The 16,673-nt window shown below is 37.6% G+C and overlaps 1 protein-coding gene across 6 annotated transcripts in view; it reads right to left on the bottom strand.

Annotated features, from left to right (window-relative positions):
• Window positions 1-16,673, bottom strand: part of ATP10D (ATPase phospholipid transporting 10D (putative)) — a 118,170-nt gene that overhangs the window by 64,062 nt on the left and 37,435 nt on the right. For 5 of the 6 annotated variants that reach the window (XM_082837772.1, XM_082837771.1, XM_082837774.1 and 2 more), the window contains 2 exons: window positions 12,100-12,425; window positions 9,663-9,857 (listed from right to left, as the gene is read on the bottom strand). In XM_082837772.1, coding sequence (XP_082693898.1) covers window positions 9,663-9,857; window positions 12,100-12,389 — 485 coding nt within the window. In that variant the 5' untranslated portion in view covers window positions 12,390-12,425. Of the gene's footprint in view, window positions 1-9,662; window positions 9,858-12,099; window positions 12,426-16,673 lie in introns of those variants that run through there. The other variant, XM_082837775.1, reaches the window with a different exon arrangement.

The raw sequence follows: 16,673 nt of genomic DNA, 5'->3' as shown, positions 1-16,673 counted from the left end.
GTTGACTTGCCATAAATGCCCTGATTTACGTTAAAGTTTTTGCCAGACTTCTCATGCCTTTTCATACCAATGGCATGAATTAAGTTCCACAAAGCACTGTCCTTAGAGAAGAATTAGGACATTTGTAGCATAGACTATTATATAACTAGTTAAGCAGCCTTTCACACACAATACTGCCAACAAATGTTAGGAAGGTCTGTCTCATTCCCCTTATCACCTCCCAAATATCTGCAAAGAACTAGTATTTGTCATAAAAATGCACTTATTTTATAAGTAAAGATTTATTTTCTATTACATTTTTGGAGCTCAATATTCAAATTCATTGTTGAAGAAGCCTGGGAGATAGTTATATTCTAAGCTATATGACCTATATATTAAAAATGAATGCATCATATTAAATAGAAATGCTACCTTAAGCCAATATTTGTATAACTTCTGCTATACAGAATTACATTGGTTATTTCAAGAAATACTTAGCTCAAAGGGTTACTTAAGAAGAACATTTTCAGGACATATTCTCCCAAAATATCTTATGCACCAGGTTGAATCCAACTAAAAGAATTCCTTATTTACCTAAAGAGTTTGTTAGTTTATCAAGAAAGGTAAATCAATGGTTTGTTTTAACAATTTTTTTCTAGTATACACCAGTTTACTCTTCCATGGTGGGAAGTAACAGAGAGAAGACAAAAAAGGTAGGCAGGAGTCATATATATATATATATATATATATATATATTTTAACATCTTTATTGGAGTATAATTGCTTTTCAATGGTGTGTTAGTTTCTGCTTTATAACAAAGTGAATCAGCTATATATATACATACATACATATATATATATATATATATATATATATATATATCCCCATATCTCCTCCCTCTTGCGTCTGCCTCCCACCCTCCCTATCCCACCCCTCTAGGTGGTCACAAAGCACCGAGCTGGTCCCCCTGTGCTATGTGGCTGCTTCCCACTAGCTATTTTACATTTGGTAGTGTATATATGTCCATGCCACTCTCTCACTTCGTCCCAGCTTACCCTTCCCCCTCCCTGTGTCCTCAAGTCTATTCTCTGTGTCTTCATTCCTGTCCTGCCCCTAGGTTCTTCATAACATTTTTTTTTTTTAGATTCCATATATATGTGTTAGCATACGGTATTTGTTTTTCTCTTTCTGACTTACTTCACTCTTTATGACAGACTCTAGGTCCATCCACCTCACTACAAATAACTCAATTTCGTTTCTCTCTATGGCTGAGTAATAGTCCATTGTATATGTGCCACATCTACTTTATCCATTCATCTGTCAGTGGACACTTAGGTTGCTTCCATGTCCTGGCTATTGTAAATAGAGCTGCAATGAACATTGTGGTACATGACTCTTTTTGAATTATGGTTTTCTCAGGGTATATGCCCAGTAGTGGGATTGCTGGGTTGTATGGTAGTTCTATTTGTAGTTTTTTAAGGAACCCAGGAGTCATATTTTGAAGGTTCAGTCTTACTGCCATTCCTAGGAGTAGGGATTTCATTCCATAGAAAATGGATATTCACTGAAGGTTCACAGAAGGATATGATTCTATTTCTACCTGCTAACTCCTGCTACAGAGTAACGGATGAATTGTTGGGTGGCAGGCTGGTTAGAAATAGGAATGGCAAGGAACCAATGGAAAGTTATTGAAATAATTCAGGGGAGGGATAAAGATGGTTAGAATTAAGGCAGCAAAAAGGATGGATGAAAGGAGATTAAGTCAAGACATATTTGGCTACTAGAGACAAGTATTCTGACCTATTACATGCAAAGTTATCAAGGTGACACTATGGTATCTAACTTGTATGGTGAGTGGGGCCTTTCACCATGTCCCAGATTTTAGAAGCAACTGATTGCATCATGGTGAAGATAATAAATTTGGTTTGGAAAGTTTTTATTTGAAGTGAGATATAAAATTGAAGAGGTCCAGCATTTTGATGGTTTTGATCAGAAGTTCATGAGTATAAATATAAACTTGCAAGTCCTAGGTACATAAAGGGCAGCTGACACAAGGTAACGACCCAAGAGGAAATGTCGGAGAAATCAAAAAAGAAGGACATTTCAAAAAGGGAGCCATCATAGTAACAAAAGCCACAAAGGGGTCATGCCTGTGCTATGTGGTTATTAGAATGTCTGCTATCAAGTTGATAGCATGAAACTGTTGATGCGGAGAGTGAAGACGAAAGTGAGACCTCCAGTGAATTAAGGCATAATTGGAAGTTGAAGAAGTAGAATATTTCATGAAGTTTAGCCCTGAAAGGAATAAAGGGTGAAAGCAGCCACTGCAAGGGAAGGTAAGGCAAAGGACAATAAGGATGAAAGAACTGGGCATGCACGTAGCATGCAGGGAAGAAGCCCACGGAGAAGGCAAGGTAGAAGAGAGGACAGCGTTGGAGGGTGCTGTTTGAGGCTATGGAGAAGTAACAAGGAATGGAATTAAGAATGCAGATGAAAGAATTACTATTACAAGGCAGGGAGTCACCTTTTCATGTAAAGTCAGAAGAAAGTAGGTGAAGATGTAGATGATGTAAGAAAGAACTGAAGTACCTAATTCATGCTGAATGACCTCTACGTTTTCTATGAAGAAAGCTATAAGAAAATTTGCTGAGAATTTGTAAAAGTAGGGAGAGAAGACAGATTTGATATTAGGGTTAAGGATTTTATTTTTCTTTCAAACAGAAGAAATAGAATTCCTCTAAGGGACAAGTTTATTTACTCTACATTGGAACAAAATTCAAATGAGGTCAATTTTACAATTAAATTAACTTTTCCCCATTTGGAGTCCATACTAGGATATTTTTAAAGTAGCTAATTTTCTCAGTAGGTAGCTAGTTCAGGTCAATTAAACACATACTGATCTTAATTTATGTGAGCTACCATGTCAGGTGCTAAGAATACAAAAGTGATTAAGATATGGTGATCTCCCTATGGAAGTTATGGTCAAAACTTGAAAAAGTGACACAAACAGCAATTTTATGAGAGGTATGCACAGGTTATTATGGGAGCAAACAGTTGGGACATTTAGCTCTGGAGGAGGTGAGCCTTGCAGGATGATCTAGAGTGAGTCAGGTGAAGAAAGGTGGGACAGTGTATCAGTCAGAGTGAGAGTGGAGGCACAATGCCATAGGGCATGGGAGAAGAGCATGATGTTTGAAACTACAAGCTAAGTGACAAATGCTCATTGCCAATTTTAACTAGCTTTGAGAATTTTTAATTGTGGTAGACTCAACATGAGGTTATATTTCCTTCTCGGATATAGAATTAAAAGTAGTAAAAGAACTTTCTCCTTCTCCCACAGCCTAAATGTACAACTAGAATTTCTTGTATCCACTTGGTTATTTGTGCTTCTGCAATTACTCTCACTGGTCAGGATATAGCACTTATAATCCATTCGTCAGGCAAACTTCTAGACCCATTTTGCTTCTTTAAGAAATCAATGACACAGCTTTTATATCAATACACAATCACTGGGGAAAGTTGGGAAGAATACACTGGACTATTAATAGTGATTCCACTGGGGTGGAGGTTGGAAGGAGAGAGGTGGAAAGACAGAAAACGTGGACTTCCACTTCCTACTTTAACAAATTGAAAGAGAGGAAGAGTGGGATTATGAATGAGTTTTTCTTTTTGATGTTCTTTAGTATTTTTCCAATAAAACACTAAAAACAGTTTATAAAACGCAAATGCTGAAAAATCATTGGACACAAGATCAGCTATGATTTACTGGATGCTTTATATTCATCAATTCATTTAATTTTTATAACAGTGTTATGTGGGTGGTACGATGAATGCACTATGCCCCACTCCCCCACCTCTTAGAAATGAGAAAAACTGACTTTGACAGGTTAAGTCACTAGCTCCAGGTCACACAGTTCCTAGTATTCCTGGGATTTGAAACAAGGCAGGTAGCTCCAGAGTCCATCTCTCAAATACTAGACTTTACTCCCAGCTATAGTAACTTACCAATGACCACCAAACAAAACATGGTTTAATTGTGTATTAGAAAGTGAATTTCAAGAACCACTGCTTTGGAAAATGTCACACATCGATAAGGTTAATATCTTAGAAAGACACTGATATTTAGTCTCATTTCAAGAATCATGAAATTCTATGAATTTATGAGATAATTCTAAAATATTAACATTAGCTAGTATTTTTAAACTCCTAACACCAACAATATGGTGATTTTTAAAGATCAGAAAAGAGTATAAGTTTCTGGAGGGCAGGCATTTTATCTGTTTTTTTGTTTGAACCTCCAAATCTCTCAGTGCCTACAACACAGTAGGCACTTAAATTTGCTGGATGATTAATAGTTTTATTTTCAGCACACTTCTATTATCCTTGAAGCAAACCTTAAAACCTTACAAACGGCTGCCGTTTTAAAGGCAGGTTTTGGATAATAGTTCAACCTTAAGTCAGGTTTTGGATAATAGTTCATTCTAATGTAATTGCGGTGTAATAGGGTTTAAATGTTTAATTTCTATTCTAGCATTTGTTATTTCCCTATGATACTTTCCCAAAAAAAATTAAGCACCTTGTGAAAGACCACATATTATTACAAATAAGAACCAAATTATCTGCATAGAAATGTTAATATGCTTCTTCCGGAAGCTTGCAAGATTTAACAGCTGCATACTTTCAACTTAATTTTACTGAGAAATAATTTGTCCTCTAAAGTAATTTCTTTGTATTTAATAAGAATTTAAGTTAGTACATTAACTTAAATCAACAAGACATGGTCTTAGAGCCCACGTTTATTTCTTTATATCCTTATAATTTGTTCCAAGAACAAGGGACGAGGGGTTAGAATGTAAGCATTATTTCTTCTATACCAAACAAAAGCAAATTACATAGAATATAATAAAAAGACATAAAGAGCTACCCAATTCTATTATGAAATGCAATCATAAAGTGATATCTTGGACTAGACCTTAAACAATTGAAAAGAATATTGCATCTCATCTTTACGTTTATATGCAGATCATCTAAGACAGATCCAAACTATGTCTAAAGGGACCCGTGAGAAAAAAATTATACCAGGTTTCCCATTAGGGAATTTTAGTATTTATAAAATCATACAATGTTTGAACAAGTTCTCAAATATTAATTAAATGACTTGATCATGTGACAAACTCTAGCTTACAGTCATTATTAACTTACAATAATCATAATAGCTAACCTTTACTTAGCACTTGAAAGGGTTAGGTACTATGCTTACTGTTTTATACTATTTTATTCATAATGAAGGGAACTGGAGTTTATAATAATATAACTGGAGTTACATAATTTGCCCAAGGCTACACAGCTACTAAGTGAAGGAATCAGGATTAGAACTTTTTAGAATAAGCTAAAAAAGCAAACACACAGTAACAACTCTAAACTAGCACTAAAAATCAGCAATTATTTATGTACAAGAATTTGTATTTAAAAATACATGTAAGTATTCTTTCCATTTGCTAAATTTGGCATTAGCTGAGCAATCTTAAAATTGGTCAAAATATGGATTTTGTTCATCGTATAATCACTGTAAAATCCTATTTCCTACAGCTATTTTTTGAAGGCAGAGACTATATGAACATTTCACCTCTATCCCTGGCACATAATAAGCATTTAAATGTCATCAAATGATTCACAGCTCTGTTTCAGTAAAGTGCTCTATGACTTTAAAATAAAAACCATGAACTATTTTTTCAGTTTTTCTATACATCAATTTTTCTGGTTCCCTTTAGATTAGACATGAGTATAAGAAAAAAAAAGAACTAATTTTTCCTTATTTAAGTACAGTTCACATCATCTTACAAAAGAGAAAAAAGTTACTTTGTTTTCTATAATAGGTCTTTAAAATCAATTTGGGGAAAGCCACTGAAGAATTCTAATAATGGGGCTTCCCTGGTGGCGCAGTGGTTGAGAGTCCACCTGCCGATGCAGGGGACACGGGTTCGTGCCCCGGTCCGGGAGGATCCCACATGCCACGGAGCGGCTGGGCCCGTGAGCCATGGCCGCTGAGCCTGTGTGTCGGGAGCCTGTGCTCTGCAACGGGAGAGGCCACAACAGTGAGAGGCTCATGTACCGCCAAAAAAAAAAAAAGAATTCTAATAATGAACAAAATTCAGAATCCTACAGGTTTTGGCTTAAATATCACTTCTTCAGAGGAGTCTTCCCTAACCATTGGCTCATGTAACACTGAAGACAAATGTCCACCATCAGGACAAGGCTTTGAGTTACTGTCCTCCCAAAACAACAACAACAAAATTATGTCATCTGGCTGAACTCTTGGTCAGTCAAGTGAACTTAAATTTGTTCAGAATATACTTGTTTATTATAAAACTAAACTTCTAAACTTAGATATCATTTATTCTGACTTGGAAACTAGAATAGAACAGAATCTCTAGTCTGACAAATTTAGAATTAGTGTCTTATGAAAGTTGAGTCTATATCAGAGCACTGAAATCAACCCAAGAAATATGCCAAATGCTCTGAGATCTCAGAATAGTGACAGCATCTGTCCAATGGAGCCTCTGAAGTCTTTCCAAAGGCTGAAACAGGTGCCTACCTTTGGGCTCAAAGCTCAGTCTTTTAGCTCTTCACATTTTCTCCCTTGAGGATTCACGTCAAACTCCTAACTTGTAAAGGCACTGATGACTTTGAAATTTCTCTCTGTAGCTTTTTGTGCCCTATTTGCCCACTGGGCATTTCCACTTAGATGCCTGGCTTACTATCATTTACAGTTCACTCTACCTGAGATGAATTTAATGCTCCCTGTTTCTATCAGTGGTACTTTTATCCTCCAAAGCAGAAAAAAAAAAAAATCACAAAAGTTCACCAAATTCCACTGGGTTCTTCTTCATAGTATCTCTTCTATGAATCCCCTCCTGTACTTAGCATCTACTCCCAATAGTACCCTGGACTGATTAGTAGAGGCAGATCTATACAGAAGCCATTCCCATCACCTGAGAGGACCAAGCCTCCTGAAGCACAACCTTTACCATGTTACTTCTTAACTCAAAAAATGCATTCTCTACCACTAAAGGAAAATATCCGTGATGGTTAATTTTATGAGTCAATTTCACTGGGCCACAGGATGCCCAGGTATTTGGTTCAACATTATTTCTAGGTGTGTCTGTGAGTGTTTCTGGAAGAGATTAGCATTTGAATTGGTGAACTGAGTAAAGCAGATGGCCCTCCCCAGTGTGCGTGGGCATCATCCAATCCCGTTGAGGGCCTGAATAGAAAAGGTGAAGGAAGGTTGAATTCACTCTCTGCCTGCCTGACTGAGCTGGGACACTGATCCGCCCTTGACACTCCTGATTCTCAGGCCTTCAGTCTCAGACTGGAATCTACACCATGGCTCTCTGGCCTTCAAACTACACTGTTGGCCTTCCTGGGACTCCAGCTTGCCGATGGAAGAAGTGGGACTCTTAGCCTCCACAATCCCATGAGCCAATTCCTTAAAATAAATCTTATTCCTATTGATTCTGTTTCTCTGGAGAACTCTTTTACTCAATGTCTAAGCAGTATCCTGGTCATTGGAGTGTCTCCAACAGTTGCCTTCAAATTCCCTCTCTAACTTTTTATTTCTGATTACTGCCCCTTTACTTGGTTACTCCCCTCAGGCCAAGTTAACACACTCACTATCCTCAGAATATTCCATAAGCTTTCCAAACTCTGAAATGAAAACAAGTAACACCAAACTCTTACTTGTAAAGCAGTTAACATATTCAGAATTTCACAAATCTATTCCTAATGATGACTTTTTAAGAAGTAGATACATTTCTCATGAAAGGGAACTCCAGAGAATTAACATTATAAACGCTGTAATTTATTTTCACAAAAGATACCCGAATAAGGACTTAAATATATTCCTTCTTGAAAAGGGAACCCTCCTACACTGTGGGTGGGAATGTAAATTGGTGCAGCCACTATGGAAAACAGTATGGAGGTTCCTTAAAAAACTAAAGATAGAGCTACCATATGATCCAGCAATCCTACTCCTGGGTGTATATCCAGAAAAAAAACATAATTTGAAAAGATACATGCATCCCAATGTTCACAGCAGCACTATTTACAATAGTCAAGACATGGAAGCAACCTTAAGTGTCCATCGACAGATGAATGGATAAAGAAGGTAAAGTACACACGTGTACCCACACACACACACACACACACACAGGAATACTATTCAGTCATAAAAAAAGAATGAAATAATGCCATTTACAGCAACATGGATGCAACTAGAAATCATACTAAGCGAAGTAAGTCAGAAAGAGACAAATACTATATGATATCACTTATATGTGGAATCTAAAATATGACACAAATAAACTTATCTATCAAACAAACAGACTCACAGACATAGAGAACAAACTTGTGGTTGCCAAGGGGGAGGGCAGTGGGGGAGGATGGATTGGGAGTTTGACATAAGCAGATGCAAACTATTATATATAGAATGGATAGACAATAAGGTCCTACTGTATAGCACAGGGAACTATTCAGTATCCTGTAATAAATCATCATGGAAAAGAATATAAAAAAGAATGTATATACATATAACTGAATCACTTTGCTGCACAGCAGAAATTAACATTGTAAATCAACTATACTTCAGTAAAATAAATTTTAAAATATATTCCTCCTCTTTGATCTAGTAATTCCATTTCTAATTATAATGCTGAAATAATCATAGATCTTCAACACTTTTGTATAAGAATACTCACTGAAACATACATTCTCAGAATTATATAAATATGGGAAATGTTAAATTACCTTAGAGTCATATTACAGACAATGCAGCTATTAAAAGTACTTTCTTGAAGGTTAAAGACATGGGAAATATTTATGGTGTAATATTAGGCTAAAAGAATTAGAATAAAATATATGTAGCACAATCCCAATTTTGTAAACCGTCCCCCATGGGTTTACCCCTACCACAATATGCACATGACTTGAAGGAATACATCCCAGCGTGATAAATAACTGTCTCCGGACACTAGCATTTTAGCATTCATAAATGTAGTCATTCATAAACAGCAGAGTTCAAAACTCACCTTAATGGACTTTATTCTTGGCTTTCTATTTCATAAATACTGGAAATACAAGTCTCCAACAGAGCAAATGTGCTTCTGAAAAGACCTCCTATTACGAATGCCCTCTGTTGTTGCCACAGCAGGAAGGGTTTTATAGGCTGCTGGCTTTGTGCACAAAAAAGAACACACTTCTCCATTTCTCACAATTCCTTTCCTCCACAGGAAGCTCATCTTCTCTTTTTTCATATCCCCTGTTGTTTTTCCATATTCATTCATGTTTTTCATATCCCATCCTCTCTTAATCCCAAATTGTAACATCTAGGATTAAAAACTAACTGCTTGCTTTCCTTCTTATGGTTTGAAGTTTAATCCTTTCAATTCCACTTATGCCTAAATTATAGAAGCTCTTGCTTTATCAACTCCTGGGGTGACAATGGCTTACACACTGTTTTCCTATGATGCCTGGATTTAATTCCCTGTAGGACTTGAATAAATATTAGCTGAAAACACGCCCACCCCCCAAGTGTCCTAGTCATACCTAAGGGGGAAAAAGTAACATTCTGCATGTTTCTAAATGATGCCTGTGTATTCCCCAGCACAGCTCCTGTTACACTTACCTACTGTAAACTTTAGTTACTAGGTTGTTGATCTGTTTGTCAAGTTTGTATTTTCGGTAATCTTCCAAGCCATCTTTAATTGCAATAATTGTAAGGACAACCACCAGAGGCAGCATCGTAATTTCCTTTTGAAAGGCTTCTACCAAAGGCACCCAGTTCAGGACAACTAGAAACAGGAAATATAAATTGGCGACTCTGCAACCCAAACACACACAAGGAGGTATTAACATATCATGTAAAAGCCTGCAGCGAAAGAGGCAAAAGACCTGACGGTGTTTCCTACAAGTTTCTATCAGCTGATTTTGGATGCTACAAAACAGAGAGAACTAGCAAAATCTAACAAATCTGAATGAACAATTTATCACCCCCCCAGACATCTGGCTTGAGCATACTTTAATAAATGTGACATATTTATTACATATATTATAGTAAATATTGCAATGTGACAGTCTTGAGTTGTATAACACATAAGTATAAAGCACAGTAGGAAGTACTATTTTCAGTTCAAAAAACTTAAGAGGAAATTCAGAGTTAATGTGTTGTAAAAACAAAAAACAAAACAACAACAAAAACCAACTCTCTAACTTTCAGAAGTTAATTTGATTGTCCAAACATAAGATTCAAACAAGGCTCAAAATACTGGGTCAGCCAAAAAGTTCCATAACATCTTATGGAAAAACCCCAACAAACTTTTCTGGCCAGCCCAATAATTAGAAAAGCCCGAGGGTTTGCTTTTCGCTAAGATCAATGTTTCCATTTCTGCTTTTATGCTACTCAGAACCAATTTTTTAAGGAACTTCCTCTATTCCTCTATTTTACATATTCAAATATTTCCCCACTGGACCCTAAGGCAAATTCAGGCGGCCTCTTTCCTTAAAAGAAAGAAACAAAATCTCAATCTTGCATGGTTCCTTGAATTTTTGTCACATACTTTTCCCATAACCAAACTTCTCAGAATAATCTACACATACCCCTCCTTCCTCACCTCTAATTCCTTTTACCCTGAAATTTTTTTCTTAGCCCTTTTTGCTATTTCTGTGGCTTCAATGATTTCCATGTGAACTACATCCAAATCTATAGGGCTAGGCCCTGAACTCTGTTCAAAGTCCAGGTTCTAATTCCATCAAGGACACTAGATTGCAAGCTCCCATAGACAGAAATACCCACAGCAGTTAAAGCCATTAATTCAATAAATTCACATCTGTACTTTAACCATATCCACTGTTCCATGAATGTATATGGAATGTATATAAAATGAAAAATGAGAATGAATGTACGTGGAATGAATAATAAATGCTGAGAATCTCTATACTGATATTAGCATCTCAAACTCATCATCTACAAAAACAAAATAATCTTCTAGCTGATCTTCTTTTTACCCCTGTCATTCCTTTTTCTGTTAAACCTCCTGGTCATCACATCTCAACTTGTTCACATCATCTTCTGACTCCTTTCACTTAATTCCCTACATCTAATCCATAGTATCTGTAATAGATTATCCTCCTTTTTATCCCCACATTGTTCTAAGTTCAGGTCTCCATTACAACTCTCCGGGATATATGCAGCATTTTCCTAGATGTCTTCTCCTGCCTTCAATTTGCCTCTAATTGCATTAGTCACAGAGGACTACTTCCCAGGCCTCCAGCAAATCTTCTATGCTACAGCCATTCTGCTTTTACTCATATTCCTTCCTCCATCTGAAATGGGCTTTGCAGACACCTCTGCCTTGAACATCTTAACCTTCATCATTAAGTTCACGTGCCACTTCCCTTCTATTGCTCTGGCTAGTAGTATTATTTCTCTTTTATGAGGTTTCCATCCTAGTTGGTAGCACCTTATAACACTCATCCCATCCACCACGCCTTTTCATTGTATAAACATCTTGTTTCCCTCGCTAAATATAAAACTGTAAGGAAAGAAGCACCATTTAGCCTTGCATTCCCTTCAATACCTAACCTGATCGGAGGGCTTCCATAAATACATATTACTCTGAATTACGTCTTTGTTTCACCTAACCTTACAGCTTACATCTGAATTTGCTTCAGAGCTTTATTTTCTCCTATTATCAAGAAGAAAAAGCTAGAATTAAAATACACCATGGTTTAATGGAAAACACACCAAAGCAAGAGTGAGAAGACTCAAGGCTATAGTCCCTCGTCTGCTTTCGGCATCACACTGGCTAAACCACTGTGCCAAACTTAGTTTCCTAATCTGTAATATGAAGGTAACAATATTGTCTCTTGTCATGAGAAAGCATCTTATTAATTATAAAGTGTTATGTGAATGTAAGAGGTCATCGTTCCACAACAGACTACCAGAATTGTCAAAGATAATGTCACAAGCCTTAGGTAACAATGTTATGAAAATGAAAAATCTTATATATCAATTAGAATGACCAAGAACATTCTAAGATTATTTTCCCAAAAAATAAAAGTACCTGTGAAATTGTTCAAATAAATTTCTTGGCACAAAATTCAAAAGCGTGTACTTCGTTGTCCGTATTCTGTTATTCACGTAGGTTCCAGAAAACTTTTCGTACTCGTCCTTGAAGGGCTGCAGGTGGGGAACGACCACCCGGTGCTTTCCTGCCAGTCTGGGGGTCTGGGAGGACTTGCCCCTGAAGGCAAGTAAAGAGGAATAGCTGTATGGCCTCTCATGACCGTCCCTGTTTTCACCGCCAGTCGGCCGCTGCCAGTGGTATCTGGCCCATTGAAGAGGCTCAGTCATGTCCAAATGCGGTGAGATCCGGGTTGTGTAGGTAATCTGGCAAAACAAACAAAGAAAAACCCACTAAAATACTTCTCATAAGCTTCCGGAAAGTCTTAAAGAATAGTCATAATAGTAAAATTAAATTTTTTTCTATATTAAATAAACGAATGACTCAATGGCTCAAGGTATCAGTGTGGGAGTAAAGCGAGTCACTGGAACTCCGTTTTAACCAGATCTTTACGAAATAGAGCACACACCTTCTGCCTCATGGGCTGATCACCTGAGCAACAAGAGACAGCCCCTAAAAGGCTACTCCACAACTTGAGGCAAATAATTTGGGCTTACGACGAACAAGTCTCTTAACTTATCATCAGTTTTCTCATCCATGAAATGGGACTGCCACACACGTCAAGAAATTGTTGTGAGGATTAAGGGAATAACATGTAAATCACCTAGCATAAACCCTGATACAGAGTAAGCAGTCAGTAAAAACCATTCTGTGCAGATAACAAAAATGGCCACAAATGCTTTCCATCCCTGTATGCACATCCTTTCACCCATCAAGTAGTGAAGTCTTTCTCTACCCATTGCAGCTACGCTTGCCCATGTGCCTTGCTTTCGCTAATGAAACTCTAGTAAACCTGATACAAGCAGAGGCTTGAAAAGTGCCTGCTCACGGGACTTCCTTGACTCCATTTTTCCCACTACCACATGCCTGAGTCTAGGCCAGTCCCCTAGATGATGAGTACTCCTGACCCACTTAGCAACTATTGCTCCTGTCAACATATGAATGAGGCCACTGACTGCCAGCTGACTGCCAACACGTGAGTGCGCCCAGAGGACACAATCTAGCACCGAGACGAGCTGTCCCAACTGAGCACAACCCCAACTGCCAACCCACCAAACTGTGAGTCAGTAGAAGTTACACCACCATGTTTTGGGGGTGGTGTGATAGAAAGCAAACCTAACTCCTATCTAATCTCTTCCTTATTTTCCTCATTTTCAAGTGCTTCTTATGTTCCAAGAAATTCAGCCCTGACTAGAACATATGCCCATTAATTTAAAAAAGGGGAAAAAAAAAAAGCTAACATTTATTAAGAGCACACTCTACTCCAAACACTTTGCAAAGCGTTTTACGTGCCTTATCGTATCTAGTATTTACATCAACCTTATGACAAAGTCATTATTTCCATTTTACGAAAGAGGAAACAGGCTTAGAGAAGTTTCGTGACGTACTGAAATTCACGTGATTAATAAGTAGGTAAGGCTGACTCAAATCAAATCTTTCCAACTCAGCAGCCTGCTTTTAGCTGTTAATGTGCTTCATTTCACTTTGTATCCAGAGTAGCTGGCACTTAGCAGATGCCCAAAGTTCATGCAGCAGGCTATGAGCGTTGAGCATGTCAGCAAGCGTGCGGAGGCAAGGTCTGGAGGCCTTACTTTCTATCCTTGCTTTATCAACGTCATTGCATTTAGTTGATCGTTTTAGGTTGGAGTGTACCTCTGGAGATTTTTAGTAAATCTGTGGGTGCGTCCTGATAATATGAACTGGTAACAAAACTCCCCAGATGAATCTGATTCAGCTGGTCCATGACCTCATTTGCAGAAAAACTAGGTTATGTGCTAGAAACTCCACTGGCTAGGGACACAGAGATGATTAAGACCTGGATCCTCATCTCTAGGATCTCAGGGTCTAGGTGAGGCCATAGGTACGTAAATATATAAATGTAATCCCAAGTGCAAAATACTGTTCAAGGCACTGAAATAGTCTGGGCAAATTATTTAAGCTTGCTTCCTTCCTAAGCTTCATTTTAAGTTTATAACACGTCTATTGATTATTTTCTCTAAAGTATTATACTAATCAGAAATTAACAGTTTCCCCCTAAGGACGTTAAAACTGTATCCAGCATTCATGGATCTGAAATCATAAATCATTACCTAGCAGCATTGAAAGATTTGGTCCTATTCTAGTAATTCTAGTGAATCACTATTTTTAATAATCCATTCTAGCTAATACACTTGTTTATACTGGTCTTTAAGCAATTCCAGGGATTACAGTATGTAGCAGCACTTTATCACTGTATTTACAGAAAATAAGTTGAATCACAATCTCACAAGAAGTCATCAGATCTTTAAAATTTATATGATCTAAAGCAAACAGGCAGAAAGTCACTTTTGATGGGAAGAATACACTGGCCTCCAAAGGTGTGTATTTGTGCCTGGATCCACAATACATAGCGTCTACTGTTAGAGAAAATACCCATCAAGTTGGTTTTATCAGTTTTATACTAGTAATGGAAACAATACAAAAGAAGTTCTACCCCCATCAGTTTGCTGCCCTTTGGAGTTTGCTCTCTCAATTATCTGTCCAGAGAGCTAAATCAATGTAAACTGGTCAAAATAATCCTATCTTTTCAATATAATGTTTTAAAAATCTGTCTCTGAAGTAATTTGAAAAGCCTAGTTTTCACTTCAGTATAGTTGACCCTTGAACCATGTAGGGGTGAGGAGTGCCCACCTTCCTCAAAGTAGAAAATCTACCCATAACGTGTACTTGGCCATCCATTTCCACAGTTCCTTAGGCACCCGCAGATTCAACCAACTAGGATTTGGTAGTATTGTAATATTTACTGCTGAAAAATACCCAAGTATAAGTGGATCCCTGAAATTCAAACCTGCATTTTTCAAGGGTCAACTGCATATAAAAATAGCTTCTTAACCTATAACTAGTAATGAGAGCTTGGAGTTATTAAAGTAGTTCATAACATATTCAGAAATCTCCCCAGAATAAGGAGGTAAGCTAGTGCTTTATCAATGAATCAATAAATAATGTAAAATACTTAACATAAGCACTAGGGGCTTTTCATGCATTTCCTCCCATCAGGTGATCATTATGACAAACCTCACAGTTTTTAGAAGGTTGAAATTAGTACAATTTTATATTATTTCTGGAAACTTTAAAAGAGAAGTTTTCATTTGCAATTAAATTCTTATTAAGACAGAGGAGTGTGTATCCCTCTAGGGTCCACAGTCTCACACGACAATCTAGATTCTACTTAGATTTTTAAATTTTGGAATACAATTTCTTCAGAATTCAAACTTAGAAATAATTAAACAAATACAGCATGTAGGGGGTGTTAACTTCAGGTAATTCATGGTGTATCACCTCTGGCCCGGGGATGGAGAGGGGTCTGCGGACCCCTGAGATAGAGAAGTTGTTAATGTTTTCAAGGGATTGAACAAAAAGGACCAAGTGTGGAGGTAATTAACATGTGGTAAAAATTCTTTCAAATTTCCAGCTTAGAATTTATACCATCTTAGATCGAGGAGGAAGAATCTATAATATTTAGTCACTCTAGCTCAGTGCTTACAAAATTTGTTAACTGCCAGGCCAGTAAGAAATACATTTTATGATGCAACCTGGAAAACAGACACACACATACACACATACAACTAAAACAAAGTCGTACAGAGCAATTCTTGCCCTTCCTACTTACCATGCATGCATCTTCTATTCTACTCTATTCTCTTTCTCAGTCTCTTTTTTTTTTTTTTTTTTTTTTTGCGGTACGCGGGCCTCTCACTGCTGTGGCCTCTCCCGTTGCGGAGCACAGGCTCTGGACACGCAGGCCCAGCGGCCATGGCTCACGGGCCCAGCCGCTCCGCAGCATGTGTGATCTTCCCGGACCAGGGCACGAACCCGTGTCCCCTGCATCAGCAGGCAGACTCTCAACCACTGCACTACCAGGGAAGCCCAGTCTCTCTCATTTTAACACTGGTCAAGCTGCACTGAATTGGTTTCAAGGTTCACTAATGTGTTGCTCTACATACTTTGGAGAGACACTGATTGCATGTGGATCCACATGGGTTGAAAGCATACATGGAAGTGGACAGAGCCATTTTTAGCCCCTCTGATAGTAGAGAGGCACTGAAAAACAGCAGTTGGACTAGAAGGCTCAGGGGAGGGCAACACTTTTCCCAGTAGCAAGAAGCCAGAAGTAGCCTCTTCATCCTTCCCCATCTACCCCAGCAAACTTAAAAGTATACTGATACTTAGAGAAGGCTGCATTAACATTTCACATAAATATTCAGAAAAAATTCTTTAAGATATGAAAGGAAAGCGAATCACAGTAAATCATACCTCATCAAGAATCAGAAAGAATCATGACATTTTAAAGCTTAGACTTTAGAGATTATTTAATCTAGAAGTCACATACCAGTAGCCCTTTGGCAAAATTCTACCCAATGATGTATTTTGTATCACGGCATTGCCAAACACATTGTTTTACATTTTTTGAATAT

Source organism: Leucopleurus acutus (genome assembly GCF_964270905.1).
Source record: "Leucopleurus acutus genome assembly, chromosome: 4".
Classification (NCBI taxonomy): Eukaryota; Metazoa; Chordata; class Mammalia; order Artiodactyla; family Delphinidae; genus Leucopleurus; species Leucopleurus acutus.
This window is presented reverse-complemented; position numbering and strand designations above follow the sequence as displayed.